Source organism: Aphis gossypii, chromosome 2 (assembly GCF_020184175.1).
Source record: "Aphis gossypii isolate Hap1 chromosome 2, ASM2018417v2, whole genome shotgun sequence".
NCBI classification, from domain to species: Eukaryota; Metazoa; Arthropoda; class Insecta; order Hemiptera; family Aphididae; genus Aphis; species Aphis gossypii.
Genome location: NC_065531.1, coordinates 69,135,860 through 69,153,975, shown reverse-complemented (window position 1 = coordinate 69,153,975; position 18,116 = coordinate 69,135,860). Strand labels below are relative to the sequence as shown.

Below are 18,116 nucleotides of genomic sequence, written 5' to 3'. Positions count from 1 at the left end.
CAGGGGTCTCCAACCTTTTTTTACGGTGGGCCAAATTTGGTATACGCTTTGGCATCGCGGGCCAAAATTTTTAGAAATGTGTTGTCTAAAAAAAAAAAAAATGTTGTCTATCTAGGAATAGATAGGTTATGAAATTGAGAAATAAATAAGAATAGATAAGATTTATTTAAAAAATGTATGTTTATTTATATAATTATTCATTTTATAATATTCAAAACATTAATTAGCATTAATTAGCCTGTAGGTTGGAGACCCATGCTCTAATGTATAGTAATAAAAAACTGGGTTGTATCATTAGAATACCGTGGTAATTTTGTCAATCGATCAGAAATATTGTGCAGATGAAAACAGTAGATCTCGCAAGCAAATTGATTTGATGGCTTTTAAGTTATAACCAACAATTTTAAGTTCGTTTAAAATTTATCATACGCAACGAAAATATCGTAAAATAATATGACCCCCGATCCGTCGCTTATTAATCCCTACTGCTCTCGTTAAGGTGGGTCGTAGCTCCGGCTCCCGTTTTACAAAAAGATCAATTTCCAAACGGCTCCGGATTTTACAACACAAGTTTATTTTCATTTCATACCGACTTGAAACTGTCTCAAAAGAGTTGTGGTAAACTTTTGTTGGTGTAAACTAAGTAAATTATAAAACGTACACATAAAAATCATATATTGTGGATTTTTTTATTAAAATACTATTAAATTTTAGTGTTTAAAAAATAATAAAAATATATGTACAATGTAGGTATATTATACATATAAGTAGAAATATAAAAAAAAATTATATCTTGCGCAATTTTTTCAGGCAAATTTTTTATTTACCTAATCCAAATGTGTTATTTCACTAGATGAAAATTTGTCTCCTAATGAACTCTAGTTCTTTTAAAAAATTAGGTGTACTGACATGAGTGAGCTCTAATTGAATTTTTTTCTACGGGAGCCGTTTAGGTGTTTACCTGTTTGTTAGACCTTTTTTGACGAGAGCCGTTTGGAAATATGCAAACAATAGACGGGAGCCGTTTGGGATCCGACGGTTAAGGTGGTGGTGACGACGTACTACGATTAACCATTTCCAACGATGCTAGATGGATTATTATTTTTATTATATAAAGTTAAATATGTATATAATATAAATACTAATTAATTAATTTTATTGCAATTTACCTATAAATATAGTGGATACTTATTTGTATAAATATATATATGTATAAGTTATAGGGCTGAGATTTTAATGCCATAAAAAATCTTAAAAAATGCAGTATAAAATTCATTTTTTTTTATTATGGCTTATAATTAAAAAAATTGTATAATTAATTTTTTGTTATTGTATGTTATTTTTTGTTTTCTTAATCATTCATTATAAAATAATAATTAAAAAAAATAATTGTTTAATATTTTAATGTGTTTTTGCTAGTACACAATAGCCAATAGGTATATAACGGCGACAATTTAAGCGGAAAATCCTAGCTTTGATAAAATTGTTATCGACGGTAATCGATTATCGTGCAATATAATTTATAAATTGTACCGTCGCGCGTCGGCAGTTTGCCGAAAATATCTTGTTAATCGCAGCAATTTTCGTTCATTTTATGAACAAATTGTGAAAATGCTCTAAAAACTAAGTAAATTAACTAAAATCTTCAAAAAATGCAAAATAAAAATTATTTTAAATTAATCAGTATCTCCTAAAACACATTTTATACTTACGGAGCAATGTTTTGAAACACTAGAAAAAAAGATGCATTTTCATCAAAATCACAATCCTAAGTATAACTAACCAACCTTACACTTTTTGCAAAGTAGTGAAACAATGTGCTGACTATTAGTATTTAACTTTACAATTAATCTTATTTGTCATCATAGGATTTTTGGTATTATAAAATCACATTTTAATTAGTTTCTATATTATCTTTTGAAAATTTAATCATTACTAAACTAAATTTTTTAACTTACTTTCTTTTTACAAAGACTTACAACGAAATTTTTTTGGCGTAATACAATATATATAATACATATACATAAATTGTACGGAGCTATTGAATTGGCTCAATAACTCAGGTAATCGTCATTTTTACGTATTTAATTGGCTCCCAAGATTTATGCATGGAGTTGGCTCCCTACACATTTATTTTATAAATCTATTGGTTATCAAAATTGTTTGAAAATAAATTCAACTATAGGTACGTCTATATGTTAAAAATATAAAAACTGAAAAAGTACGTGACTGTAATATTTTTAACAATTTTGATGGAATATTTGTATTTTAAATTATTTTAATGTATAATTGAATTTATTTTAATTAAAGTCGCGTACTTACTTTAATATTTTTAGAACCACTTGTTAAAAATTATATTGGTAGCCAATTCAATATTGCCTGTCTTGGGAGCCAATTCAAGTCTTGACTAACCTAACCTAATATTGGGAGCCAATTCAATGGTCACCAAATTGTATATATATGTTTGAGATTTTTTTTACCTATCTACGTTAAATTACAGTGCTTATTGTCATATTTGTTTAACTTAAAATTAAATATTTTAAACTCGTAACGATCCTATTGTAGGAACCACCAAAATTTTAGTGAGATAATCTTAGTATATCTATATACTTATATATTATAATTTGATGATGATAATTATAATATGGATTGAGTTCATTTCCACAGACTCAATCGAATCTACTGCAAGAGCACTGTATAAGTGATACGAATAAACCATATTATTAAAATATGCTTTTGAAATTTATCAATCAATTATATGACGAATGTTTATTTCTATATAATTTTATAGGTCATTAAGTTAGATCAGCGATGCACATAACATTATAAATTTATTAAATTAAAAAAAGTTAAATCATAATTTTTCAAAATATATATTTTGTTTTCTAATAAGACATGTTGTACCTTTATTTCTAAACTCGAAATTTAAAAACAATAAGTTCTACATAATAATGAAAAAGTTGTATTGATAAATTTATATATTGTTTTTTTTTTTTTAAATAATATTTGCGTAGTTGTTATCGAACTATTATAATTATTGTACCTTATGGGTTAACTATATACTGTTCTGTATATCATGTCACATATACGTAGAAATTTTATACGCTATCTTAGGTTATATATCTATGGAATAACATTCAAGTTTGATCTTTTGAATTACCATTTATTTGTGTGATAATTTGATACATGTGCTTGTGTATACTTTCTTTAAGTTTCTTGTTTCTGGAATAAAGTAAGACTGTTTTTTTTTTGTGTGGTTAATCACCAACATGGCGAAACTTTATTCATGTTTATTTTTGTTTCTAGAAAAGTATTCATTTACCCTATTTTATACTTTTATAAAGTAAATTATTCATCTAATCCAAAATTATGGAATGTAATTTGTAAATGATTTAATAAATATATACATGATTTTGTAACGATGAACGCTTTATAATATAATATTATATAGCAATATATGTTTAATTAACTTTATTATGATAAGTTATATTATATTTATAAGTATATAGTTTCTAAATTTTTACCATTTACTCAATGTTTTAATTTCTTTAAGACAATAATATCTATGTGTTTGGATAGAATGAGTGCAAACGACTGAATGCTATTCAACACAACGGAGTGTACTTGGTTGATGAACCCTTGAATTTAAAGATGATTGATGAAAAACTTTAATGTTCTTATACATATGTATTCAACAAAAGAAGATTTTTTGACACGAATTAGTTAATTTATTATTCTTTCTGAAAAAACGTTATTACAATTAAATATATTTTTTAACAATCTTTCAGTTTCAATATATACCGATTATATATTAAATACTTATTACAATATTATAATACAATACAACATTATTTCAACGGATAAATAATAATTGTGATATAAATCAAAAATAAATATCTATAATAATTACGAGTGTATTTTGGTTATAATTTGTAAACAAAAAAAAGTTATAGCAATTAGTAGACAATTAAGTTAAAACAGAGGAGCTTATTTATGTAATATAACAATTACATATTACATTTATCTATAATTATACAAATTAGTAATATGTATAAATAATAAACATAGTATTCAAAGAATTTGAACAAATTAAAAAACATCCTTTAATGTATTACCAAATTTGACATTTATCTTTTTTTGGATTCATAGGAGTACCAATCGGACAAGACCACGCTTTTGCGAACTCTGGCAAAAGTGATAAGACCTCCCGTACTCGAACCACATATGGACTGTGACGGTGATAAATGTCAAATTTAATGGCATTTTCGTCATAATGACAAAATTGCTAAAATGTATATAATTATTCTTAAGGATGGATCATAAAATATATATTATAATTATTATTAAAGTAAATTATAATAGTTACAAAAATCATCACTTTGTTTTCAAAAAGTTTTCCTTCAAATAGCAATAGAGAAAACTCGAAGAAATAGTATAGGAAAAATATTATGAGCTTTTGAATTTAAAAGTTTTACGAAATCGCTTAACGATTATGATTCACCTCAAACAATTTTCAATATTTGTTGTTATTTGAAAAGTATTAGTCGTAGATATTTGAATTTTCATCTATTATTTAGATTGGCATTTTCTCTAAATTGTTTAATTTTCAAAATATTTTACTTATTTTAAGGCTATTTATAGGAATTTGAAATATTCGTTTATGCTAAATTTATTTTTTTTTAAATAACGAGATGATATTTTTAGCAGAGTTAATATATAATTGAAAATGTAATACACAATTCCTTATGAGATGTTCTTATAATGATTTAAAAATTACTAGTTTTAATACTTGAAACATAAACCATTTGTGTAAATTGGCATTTTCTGTATATAATTTAATTTTGTGGTAGGTATATTAATTCAGGTCATTAAAATATTAACCACAATTTTCACCACTCATTAAAAATAATTTCTTAGGTGGAAAAACTATTTCCGATCATAGTCGTGTTTTGTGTACAATGATACATTTCATTGGATTCAAATTTAACACATAAATAAAAATAACCTATTGTACAGAAGAGCGTACCCACTTGACCACGCTTTTTTTTTACACGGAGTAATAACGAATTGTTTTCGGTGTGATACAATATACATTATACATATTATTATTTATATTTATACTAAATAGAATATTTAAATTGTTATTATCCATTATCTATAGATAATCTACGATATTACACAACAAAAGATTAATATATAATTAATAATATTTTAAAGGAAAAGTATACATACGTTTGCGTATGCTAAGAAAAACAATTGTTCTTGACTATAACGTTCCAAACCGGGTAATCTGGGTTCTTGGCCGTGTATTTCCACATAGCGCAGATATGCATAATACGCCTCCTTAAGTCCAACAATATCGGCCATGTTTTCGTCTAGTGTTAGTGTGCCGTTAACTACATACTATTAAAAACAACGTGCAGGTAATTTATTATGTATCCTGAATATTAACAGCAATTCCAAAATTACAGTAAACAATGTTACGCACGGTACTATTATGGTTGACGACCTTGATACCGTCGTAGCGGTTTATCAAACAGTTCGCTCTTTTCGTGTACTCTTCGTCACTTTTGTTCGTCCACCAATTCACCAAATTTCCCAGCTCGTTGTATAGTCTATTTATGTTGTCGAAGCCATGAGATAGTTCGTGCCCAATTGTACTACCAGTATTTCCGTAGTTAAATGCCCTGTTGACACGAGGCGCTATGCAATAAGTAATTGCAATGAAATTCTATCTACTCACTGTATACACTTACTGTATGCCAACGCTATTTTCGTTGTAGTATATCGGAGCTTGTAATATTGATACCGGTAGGACTGGAATTCATCATTAAAATACTAATAGTTATAGCTACTGAAATTATAGGCTTAATGATCGTACATAATGGGAAGTAAATAGTCTATATTGTTTGATTTTTGTACAGTTTAATGTGTAACAATGATAATTAATAATTATTATGATGTATAATTTCAAAATATTTGGTTTTTGTATTGGAAATTGATACAGTTTTATTATTTTTGATATAAGCAACATGAACTGTTTGTATTATATCAAGATGTGAACTTTACTTTATTTAAGGTGATTAATTAATTTGAAAACGAGTGTTATTAATATAAACATAGTGTAAACTATAAGTGTAAAATATTATAATTTAAAAAAGTCCGTATTACACAAGTTAATAAAATCATTGAAATAAACTTGTGAGAGGAAACAAGGTCTTTTCAAATTTCATATTACTTTGGTGGTTATGCCAAACATATCATAACTGTATTCTGCATAATATTTCATATTAATTTTATTGGATTGAACTAGATAAAAAAAATTAGTATATATCAGTTAATAATATTGTTCTGAACATACCAAATGCGTTCAGTGCAGGAAAGTAGAATGCAATTACTTCGGTCGGATATATTTGCACTAGCCAACTGAAAATGTTGAAGGAATGAAGTATTCATCATTGATATTTTAAGTTCCTACTAGATTATTGAATACATAAAAATATTACGTTTGATCGTTCCATTCCTTGACCTCTGTTAAATATTTCCAAAGTCTCTTGGTGTTAAACATTTGAATTGATATTAAATTCGCTATATGATTGTCCGTAACATTCAACTAAAACAGTACAATACATATTGTATCACCTAACTAGATATTTCAATTTTTTAATTAACAATTTAGAATAAGGTCAATTTTCTCACGTTTTCAAAAAAATTATTTAATACGTTGTTGTAATTATTTGGATATCCGAAATACGTTTTCATATTAGCTAATTTTCGTAAAGCAGCATTCTTTGTTTCATCGTCCATCCAACTCGTTTCATGAACAATTTTTTTAAAAGCCCATTTTATATTATCAGTCATTTCGTTTAACTAAAATAAATTTCACAGCATATAAATATTAATTATTAAGTGTGTATCTTAATATATTATCTTAAATATATTTACCGCCACTTTAGAAGTGTCGTCTAAGGCGTTTCTCATAGAATACCCGGTGGCCATATAAAAAAATTTATTCGTCAATGAAAAACAATGTCTAATATAAAAAAAGAAACAACCATCGAGGTTATTAGTAAATGGTTATTAATAATAAACAATTTCATAGACACTTAGTTTTAATTACTCAGAATTGAATTTTTCCCCTGATGGCAACCTATTTTCCAAAATAGCTACCACGCGAGACAATATATGCATTTCTAAACAAATTTCAAAATTATATCAATCAACACAAAAACACTAGAAAAATATAGTGTAAAATTAAATATAATTAATTACTTAGTATTATTGTTGGCGTTTGAGATAAAAATAAAAACATTTTATTTATGTGATCTCTGTCGTATATTATGAGTTCATAATTATTTGCCTTTTCTGATGTCAATATTTCGTAAACTTTTGGTTGGATATCTCTAGTTAACTCTCTCAGATATAATGTCCAATTAAACTAAAAATTTTTTAATTAAACAATATTATTTTATTTAAAAATATATAATCATAAATAATTTTTTAAATTACCTTAAAGTTATCTCCAGTTATATCTGTTAATTCTTGTAATTCCCTTAGTGTCATTACATCAGGAATTATTTCATTAATAAAAAATGATTCGTAGGAAACCTTAGGCAGTCACAATAATAATAATTTAATTTAAGTAAATAAATACATAAACAATTTTCAAATTGAATTTTAAACTGATTAATTTTTCATAATCATATAACAGTTATCGCTTTTATAAGTTTTACGTATTTTAATATAAATTTTTATTTTGTAAAATAATATTATTTACATGAACAAATAAATTTATATTAAATTACTTTTAGAAGTTCTTCTCTAAAATGAACCAATTCATTAGTTGTGTTCACGAGACCTTCTACAGTAAGTTTCTTTGTACATGTTTGATTACGATATAATAATTTGTCAACCAGTAAATTAAAGTATTCACTAAATTTTGGTAAAGCTTCTTCGATATTAATATTATTTGGTTTTGTATTATTTCTAAATAAATATGGATAATTATTAATATTTTTATTTATTATAAATTTTAACACGATTTTACCTTTCTTTATATTCGTTTAATTCCCAATTTCGACTGATAGCTAAAAGCAAATGTGATGACGAATTCCTAGGATCGTCTTGACTAAAAATATTAAAAAAAATATTTGAATCTAAGTATACTCCGATTCTCGCTAAAATAGTTTCCATTTCTAACGAGACTGAATCATTTAGGTAGTCTGTGTTTAGACCAATTTTTTTCAAAATGTCCCATTGAGGATCATATTTGATGGAATCTTGATCTATATAAAAATGTATATATTGATTATTTATTATTTATTTTAAGAATTGGGTTAGAAGCTTTTATGAATACCTTTAGTAGAATTTAAACAAACTTGATAAAATTTCCTGGTTTTATGAACTGCTAAAGGTTCATGTTTCTCGTTTTGTTTGTTGAGAAATTCTAGCGGAAAATATTTGTGCGTTTAATTTTAATTGACACGAAATATTTAAAACAATTTTGTAGCTCACTTACTTTTAACTGTCTTTTTCAATTTTAACGAAATTATCGTTGGCCAACTGTTTTTATTTTCATCCGAATAGTAAGGATAGTTAGTTTCAAACATACCACATGCAAATTCATAAAAATCTTCGCAAGGTTCAACAGTTTCATTCATACAGTTTATTAAGGTTACGGCTGAAAAAAATATTGAAGTGCTTTTTCGTTATAAATTATTGTTTGATATAATTTATAATAGTATATAAAGTTAAAAATAAAAATATTTTGAAATTTTGAAAATATATTTAAAAAAATATAGTTTTGAAAATTTTGAAAATATATTAAAAAAAGAAAAAATATTTTGAAAAAAAAAAAGAAATTTTATTTTAAAGGATATTTTGAAAATATACTGAAAAATATTGAAAAAAATCAAAAAAAAATTTTGAAAATATAAAAAATATAAAATATATTTTGAAAATATAAAATAAAATAAATAGGGATTTTGAAAATTATAGAAAAAAATAAAAGAATTTTCAAAAAGATAATTTCAAAAATAAAATAAATTTTCAAAATATATTTTATATTTTTTTATTATTTAAATAGATTTTCAAAATATTTTTTATATTTTTAAATATTTTTGAAAATTTTTTAAAATATTTATTTTGAAAATTTATTTATTTTGAAATTATATTTTGAAAATATTTTCAAAATTAAAAAATCACAAAAAAATTTTGAAAATATATTTCAATAATAAAAAAATCAAAAAATTTTGAAAATATATTTAAAAATATAAAAAATATTTTGAAAATATAAAAAAATAAAAAATATTTTGAAAAAAAAAATTAAATAATTTTGAAAATTTATTTTATTTTGAAATTATATTTTGAAAATATATTTCAAAAATAAAAAAATCACAAAAAATTTTGAAAATATATTTAACAAAAAATAAAAAAATATTTTTGAAAATAAAAAAATAAAAAAAAAATATTTTGAAAAAAAAAAAATAAATATATTTTGAAAATTATTTTATTTTGAAATTAAATTTTGAATATATATATCATTATATCAATAATAAAAAAATCACAAAAAAATTTTGAAAATATATTTCAATAATAAAAAAATCACCAAAAAATTTTGAAAATATATTTAAAAAAATAAAAAAATATTTTGAAAATATAAAAAAATAAAAAAATATTTTGAAAAAAAAATTAAATATATTTTGAAAATATATTTCAAAAATAAAAAAATCACCAAAAAATTTTGAAAATATATATCAAAAAATAAAAAATCATAAAGAAATTTTGAAAATATATTTAAAAAAATAAAAAAATAAAATATATTTTGAAAATTTATTTTATTTTGAAATTATATTTTGAAAATATATTTCAAAATTTAAAAAATCACAAAAAAATTTTGAAAATATATTTCAATAATAAAAAATCAAAAAAAAATTTTGAAAATATATTTAAAAATATAAAAAATATTTTGAAAATAAATAAAATAAAAAAATATTTTGAAAAAAAAAAAATAAATATATTTTGAAAATTATTTTATTTTGAAATTAAATTTTGAATATATATATCATTATATCATAATAAAAAAATCACAAAAAAATTTTGAAAATATATTTCAATAATAAAAAAATCACCAAAAAATTTTGAAAATATATTTAAAAAAATAAAAAAATATTTTGAAAATATAAAAAAATAAAAAAATATTTTGAAAAAAAAAATTAAATATATTTTGAAAATCTATTTTATTTTGAAATTATATTTTCAAAATTTTTTTGTGATATTCTTATTATTGATATATTTTTTGAAAATATATTTAAAAAAATAAAAAAATCATAAAGAAATTTTGAAAATATATTTAAAAAAATAAAAAAAATAAAATATATTTTGAAAATTTATTTTATTTTGAAATTATATTTTGAAAATATATTTCAAAATTTAAAAAATCACAAAAAAATTTTGAAAATATATATCAAAAAATAAAAAATCATAAAGAAATTTTGAAAATATATTTAAAAAAATAAAAAAAATAAAATATATTTTGAAAATTTATTTTATTTTGAAATTATATTTTGAAAATATATTTCAAAATTTAAAAAATCACACAAAAAAATTTTGAAAATATATTCAATAATAAAAAAATCACAAAAAATTTTGAAAATATATTTAAAAAATATAAAAAATATTTTGAAAATATAAAAAAATAAAAAAATTTTGAAAAAAAAAATTAAATATATTTTGAAAATTTATTTTATTTTGAAATTATATTTTGAAAATATATTTCAAAATAAAAAATCATCACCAAAAATTTTGAAAATATATTTAAAAAATAAAAAAAATTTTGAAAATATAAAAAAATAAAAAAATATTTTTGAAAAAAAAAAATAAATATATTTTGAAAATTTATTTTATTTTGAAATTAAATTTTGAATATATATATCATTATATCAATAATAAAAAAATCACAAAAAAATTTTGAAAATATATTTCAATAATAAAAAAATCACCAAAAAATTTTGAAAATATATATCAAAAAATAAAAAATCATAAAGAAATTTTGAAAATATATTTAAAAAAATAAAAAAAATAAAATATATTTTGAAAATTTATTTTATTTTGAAATTATATTTTGAAAATATATTTCAAAATTTAAAAAATCACAAAAAAATTTTGAAAATATATTTCAATAATAAAAAAATCACAAAAAATTTTGAAAATATATTTAAAAATATAAAAAAATATTTTGAAAATATAAAAAAATAAAAAAATATTTTGAAAAAAAAAATTAAATATATTTTGAAAATTTATTTTATTTTGAAATTATATTTTGAAAATATATTTCAAAAATAAAAAAATATTTTGAAAATATAAAAAAATAAAAAAAATATTTTGAAAAAAAAAAATAAATATATTTTGAAAATTTATTTTATTTTGAAATTAAATTTTGAATATATATATCATTATATCAATAATAAAAAAATCACAAAAAAATTTTGAAAATATATTTCAATAATAAAAAAATAAAAAAATATTTTGAAAATATAAAAAAATAAAAAAATATTTTGAAAAAAAAATTAAATATATTTTGAAAATCTATTTTATTTTGAAATTATATTTTCAAAATTTTTTTGTGATATTCTTATTATTGATATATATTTTGAAAATATATTTAAAAAAATAAAAAATCATAAAGAAATTTTGAAATATATTTCAAAATAAAAAAATCACCAAAAAATTTTGAAAATATATATCAAAAAATAAAAAATCATAAAGAAATTTTGAAAATATTAAAAAAATAAAAAAAATAAAATATAAATATTGAAAAAAAAATATATATATTTTGAAATTATATTTTGAAAATATATTTCAAAAATAAAAAAATCACCAAAAAATTTTGAAAATATATTAAAAAAATAAAAAAATATTTTGAAAATATAAAAAAATAAAAAAATATTTTGAAAAAAAAAAATAAATATATTTTGAAAATTTATTTTATTTTGAAATTAAATTGAATATATATATCATTAATCAATAATAAAAAATCACAAAAAAATTTTGAAAATATATTTCAATAATAAAAAATCACACCAAAAAATTTTGAAATATATATCAAAAAATAAAAAATCATAAAGAAATTTTGAAAATATTTAAAAAAATAAAAAAATAAAATATATTTTGAAAATTTATTTTATTTTGAAATTATATTTGAAAAATATTTCAAAATTTAAAAATCACAAAAAAATTTTGAAAATATATTTCAATAATAAAAAAATCACAAAAATTTTGAAAATATATTTAAAAATATAAAAAAATATTTTGAAAATATAAAAAATAAAAATATTTTGAAAAAAAAAAAATTAAATATATTTTGAAAATTTATTTTATTTTGAAATTATATTTTTGAAAATATACTTAAAAATATATTTAAAAAATCAAAAAAAAATTTTGAAAATATAAAAAAATATAAAATATATTTTGAAATTAAAATAAAATAAATATTTATTTTGAAAATTATTATAAAATAAAATCAATTTTCAAAATATAATTTCAAATAAATAAATTTTCAAAATATTTTTATATTTTTTTTTTATTTAATATATTTTCCAAAATATTTTTTGATATTTTTAAATATATTTTGAAAATTTTTTAAAATATTTATTTTGAAAATTTATTTTTTTTGAAAATTTATTTTGAAAATATATTTCAACTTTAAACAATCCCAAAAAAAACTTTTGAAAAATATATTCCCTAATACCCCCCCCCCTCACACCCACCGTTTGAAATATATTTCAAAATATAAAAAAATATTTTGAAAATATAAAAAATAAAAAAATCTTTTGAAAAAAAAAATTAAATATATTTTGAAAATTTATTTTGTCTTTTGAAATTATCTTTTGAAAAATATATTTCAAAAATAAAAAAATCACCAAAAATTTTGAAAATATCTTTTAAAAAAATCAAAAAAAATATTTTGAAAATATAAAAAAATAAAAAAAAAATATTTTGAAAAAAAAAAAATAAATATCTTTTGAAAATTTATTTTATTTTGAAATTAAATTTTGAATATCTCTCTCATCTATCAATATCACCCCCTCCCAAAAAATTTTGAAAATCTCTTTTCAATAATAAAAAAATCACCAAAAATTTTGAAATATATTTAAAAAAATAAAAAATCTTTTGAAAATCTAAAAAAATAAAAAACTATTTTGAAAAAAAATTAATATATTTTGAAAATATATTTCAAAAATCTAAAAATCCCAAAAAATTTTGAAATATATATCAAAAAATAAAAAATCATAAAGAAATTTTGAAATATATTTAAAAAAATAAAAAAAATAAAATATAGTTTGAAAATTTATTTTATTTTGAAATTATATTTTGAAAATATATTTCAAAATTTAAAAAATCACAAAAAAATTTTGAAAATATTTCAATAATAAAAAAATCACAAAAAATTTTGAAAATATATTTAAAAAATATAAAAAAATATTTTGAAAATATAAAAAAATAAAAAAATATTTTGAAAAAAAAAATAAATATATTTTGAAAATTTATTTTATTTTGAAATTAAATTTTGAATATATATATCATTATAATCATAATAAAAAATCACAAAAAATTTTGAAAATATATTTCAATAATAAAAAATCACCAAAAAATTTTGAAAATATATTTAAAAAAATAAAAAAATATTTTGAAAATATAAAAAAATAAAAATATTTTGAAAAAAAATTAAATATATTTTGAAAATCTATTTTATTTTGAAATTATATTTTCAAAATTTTTTTGATATTCTTATTATTGATATATATTTTGAAAATATATTTAAAAAAATAAAAAATCATAAAGAAATTTTGAAATATTATTTAAAAAAATAAAAAAATAAAATATATTTTGAAAATTTATTTTATTTTGAAATTATATTTTTGAAAATATATTTCAAAATTTAAAAAATCACACAAAAAAAATTTTGAAAATTATATCAAAAAATAAAAAATCATAAAGAAATTTTGAAAATATATTTAAAAAAATAAAAAAAATAAAAAATATTTTGTGAAAATTTATTTTATTTTGAAATTATATTTTGAAAATATATTTCAAAATTTAAAAAATCACACAAAAATTTTGAAAATATATTCAATAATAAAAAAATCACAAAAAATTTTGAAAATATATTTAAAAATATAAAAAAATATTTTGAAAATATAAAAAAATTAAAAAAATATTTTGAAAAAAAAATTAAATATATTTTGAAAATTTATTTTATTTTGAAATTATATTTTGAAAATATATTTCAAAATAAAACAATCACCAAAAAATTTTGAAAATATTTAAAAAATAAAAAAATATTTTGAAAATATAAAAAAAAAAATAAACAAAATATTTTGAAAAAAAAAATAAATATATTGAAAATTTATTTTATTTTGAAATTAAATTTTGAATATATATATCATTATATCATAATAAAAAATCACAAAAAAATTTTGAAAATATATTTCAATAATAAAAAAATCACCAAAAAATTTTGAAATATTATATCAAAAAATAAAAAATCATAAAGAATTTTGAAAATATATTTAAAAAAATAAAAAAAATAAAATATATTTTGAAAATTTATTTTATTTTGAAATTATATTTTGAAAATATATTTCAAAATTTAAAAATCACAAAAAAATTTTGAAAATATATTTCAATAATAAAACAATCACAAAAATTTTGAAAATATATTTAAAAATATAAAAAAATTTTGAAAATATAAACAATAAAAAAATCTTTTGAAAAAAAAAATTAAATATATTTTGAAAATTTATTTTATTTTGAAATTATATTTTGAAAATATATTTCAAAAAAAAAAAAAATATTTTGAAAATATAAAAAATAAAAAACAATATTTTGAAAAAACAAAATAAAATATATTTTGAAAATTTATATTTATTTTGAAATTAAATTTTGAATATCTATATCATTATATCACTACTAAAAAAATCCCAAAAAAATTTTGAAAATATATTTCAATAATAAAAATAAAAAAATATTTTGAAAATATTAAAAATAAAAAATATTTTTGAAAAAAAATTAAATATATTTTGAAAATCTTTTTATTTTGAAATTATATTTTCAAAATTTTTTTGTGATATTCTCTTATTTGATATATATTTTGAAAATATATTTAAAAAATAAAAAAATCATAAGAAATTTTGAAATATATTTCAAAAATAAAAAAATCACCAAAAAATTTTGAAAATATATATCAAAAAATAAAAAATCATAAAGAAATTTTGAAAATATATTTAAAAAAATAAAAAAAATAAAATATAAATATTTTGAAAAAAAAATATATATATTTTGAAATTATATTTTGAAAATATATTTCAAAAATAAAAAAATCACCAAAAAATTTTGAAAATATATTTAAAAAAATAAAAAAATATTTTGAAAATATAAAAAAATAAAAAAAATATTTTGAAAAAAAAAAATAAATATATTTTGAAAATTTATTTTATTTTGAAATTAAATTTTGAATATATATATCTTATTATAAATAATAAAAAAAATCACAAAAAAATTTTGAAAATATATTTCAATAATAAAAAATCACCAAAAAATTTTGAAAATATATATCAAAAAATAAAAAATCATAAAGAACTTTTGAAAAATATATTTAAAAAAATAAAAAAATAAATATCTTTTGAAAATTTATTTTTTTTGAAATTATATTTTGAAAATATATTTCAAAATTTAAAAAATCACAAAAAATTTTGAAATATATTTCAATAATAAAAAATCACAAAAATTTTGAAAATATATTTAAACATAAAAAAATATTTTGAAAATATAAAAAATAAAAAAAATCTTTGAAAAAAAAATTTAATTTATTTTGAAAATTTATTTTATTTTGAACTTATATTTTTGAAAATATATTTCAAAAATAAAAAAATATTTTTGAAAATTTATTTTATTTTGAAATTAAGTTTGAATATATATATCATTATATCAATAATAAAAAAATCACAAAAAATTTTGAAAATATATTTCACAATAATAAAAAAAATAAAAAAATATTTTGAAAATATAAAAAAATAAAAAAATATTTTGAAAAAAAAATTAAATATATTTTGAAAATCTATTTTATTTTGAAATTATATTTTCAAAATTTTTTTGTGATATTCTTATTATTGATATATATTTTGAAAATATATTTAAAAAAATAAAAAAATCATAAAGAAATTTTGAAAATATATTTCAAAAATAAAAAAATCACCAAAAAATTTTGAAAATATATATCAAAAAATAAAAAATCATAAAGAAATTTTGAAAATATATTTAAAAAAATAAAAAAAATAAAATATATTTTGAAAATTTATTTTATTTTGAAAATATATTTCAAAATAAAAAATCATAAGAAATTTAAAAATATATTTAAAACAATAAAAAAATCATAAAGAAATTTTGAAAATATATTTTAAAAAGATAAAATCAATATAAATATTTTGAAAAAAAAATATATATATTTTGAAATTATATTTTGAAAATATATTTCAAAAATAAAAAAATCACCAAAAATTTTGAAAATATAAAAAAAAAAAAAAATTTTGAAAAAAAAAATAAATATTTTGAAAATTTATTTTATTTTGAAATTAAATTTTGAATTATATATCATTATATCATAATAAAAAAATCACAAAAAATTTTGAAAATATTTCAATTATAAAAAAATCACCAAAAAATTTTGAAAATATATATCAAAAAATAAAAAATCATAAAGAAATTTTGAAAATATATTTAAAAAAATAAAAAAATAATATATTTTGAAAATTTATTTTATTTTGAAATTATATTTTGAAAATATATTTCAAAATTAAAAAATCACAAAAAAATTTTGAAATATATTTCAATAATAAAAAAATCACAAAAAATTTTGAAAATATATTTAAAAATATAAAAAAATATTTTGAAAATATAAAAAAATAAAAAAATATTTTGAAAAAAAAAATTAAATATATTTTGAAAATTTATTTTATTTTGAAATTATATTTTGAAAATATATTTCAAAAATAAAAAAATTTTGAAAATATAAAAAATAAAAAAATATTTTGAAAAAAAAAAATAAATATATTTTGAAAATTTATTTTATTTTGAAATTAAATTTTGAATATATATATCATTATATCAATAAAATAAAAAAATCACAAAAAATTTTGAAAATATATTTCAATAATAAAAAAATAAAAAATATTTTGAAAAAAAAATTAATATTTTTGAAAATCTATTTTATTTTGAAATTATATTTTCAAAATTTTTTTGTGATATTCTTATTATTGATATATATTTTGAAAATATATTTAAAAAATAAAAAAATCATCATAAGAAATTTTGAAAATATATTTCAAAAATAAAAAAATCACCAAAAAATTTTGAAAATAATATCAAAAAATAAAAAAATCATAAAGAAATTTTGAAATATATTTAAAAAAATAAAAAAATAAATATATTTTGAAAATTTATTTTATTTTGAAAATATATTTCAAAAATAAAAAAATCATAAAGAAATTTTGAAAATATATTTAAAAAAATAAAAAAATCATAAAGAAATTTTGAAAATATATATAAAAAGATAAAAAAAATCAAATATAAATATTTTGAAAAAAAAATATATATATTTTGAAAATATATTTCAAAAATAAAAAAATCACCAAAAAATTTTGAAAATATATTTAAAAAAATAAAAAAAATAAAATATATTTTGAAAATTTATTTTATTTTGAAAATATATTTCAAAAATAAAAAAATCATAAAGAAATTTTGAAAATATATTTAAAAAAATAAAAAAATCATAAAGAAATTTTGAAAATATATTTAAAAAGATAAAAAAAATCAAATATAAATATTTTGAAAAAAAAATATATATATTTTGAAATTATATTTTGAAAATATATTTCAAAAATAAAAAAATCACCAAAAAATTTTGAAAATATAAAAAAAAAAAAAAAATATTTTGAAAAAAAAAAATAAATATATTTTGAAAATTTATTTTATTTTGAAATTAAATTTTGAATATATATATCATTATATCAATAATAAAAAAATCACAAAAAAATTTTGAAAATATATTTCAATTATAA

The 18,116-nt window shown here is 16.5% G+C and overlaps 1 protein-coding gene across 14 annotated transcripts in view; it reads right to left on the bottom strand.

Annotated features, from left to right (window-relative positions):
• The window catches only part of LOC114126313 (membrane metallo-endopeptidase-like 1), a 62,526-nt gene that overhangs the window by 25,148 nt on the left and 19,262 nt on the right, over positions 1 to 18,116 (bottom strand). For 3 of the 14 annotated variants that reach the window (XM_050200375.1, XM_050200383.1, XM_050200384.1), the window contains exons 13-20: positions 8,519 to 8,680; positions 8,357 to 8,446; positions 8,048 to 8,285; positions 7,806 to 7,986; positions 7,510 to 7,608; positions 7,273 to 7,438; positions 7,121 to 7,193; positions 6,946 to 7,033 (exon numbers count right to left, since the gene is read on the bottom strand). In XM_050200375.1, the coding sequence (XP_050056332.1) occupies positions 6,946 to 7,033; positions 7,121 to 7,193; positions 7,273 to 7,438; positions 7,510 to 7,608; positions 7,806 to 7,986; positions 8,048 to 8,285; positions 8,357 to 8,446; positions 8,519 to 8,680 (1,097 nt within the window). Of the gene's footprint in view, positions 1 to 3,841; positions 4,286 to 5,232; positions 5,404 to 5,488; positions 5,704 to 5,756; positions 5,818 to 6,361; positions 6,427 to 6,506; positions 6,614 to 6,699; positions 6,871 to 6,945; positions 7,034 to 7,120; positions 7,194 to 7,272; positions 7,439 to 7,509; positions 7,609 to 7,805; positions 7,987 to 8,047; positions 8,286 to 8,356; positions 8,447 to 8,518; positions 8,681 to 18,116 lie in introns of those variants that run through there. The other 11 variants (XM_050200385.1, XM_050200377.1, XM_050200389.1 and 8 more) reach the window with 10 other exon arrangements.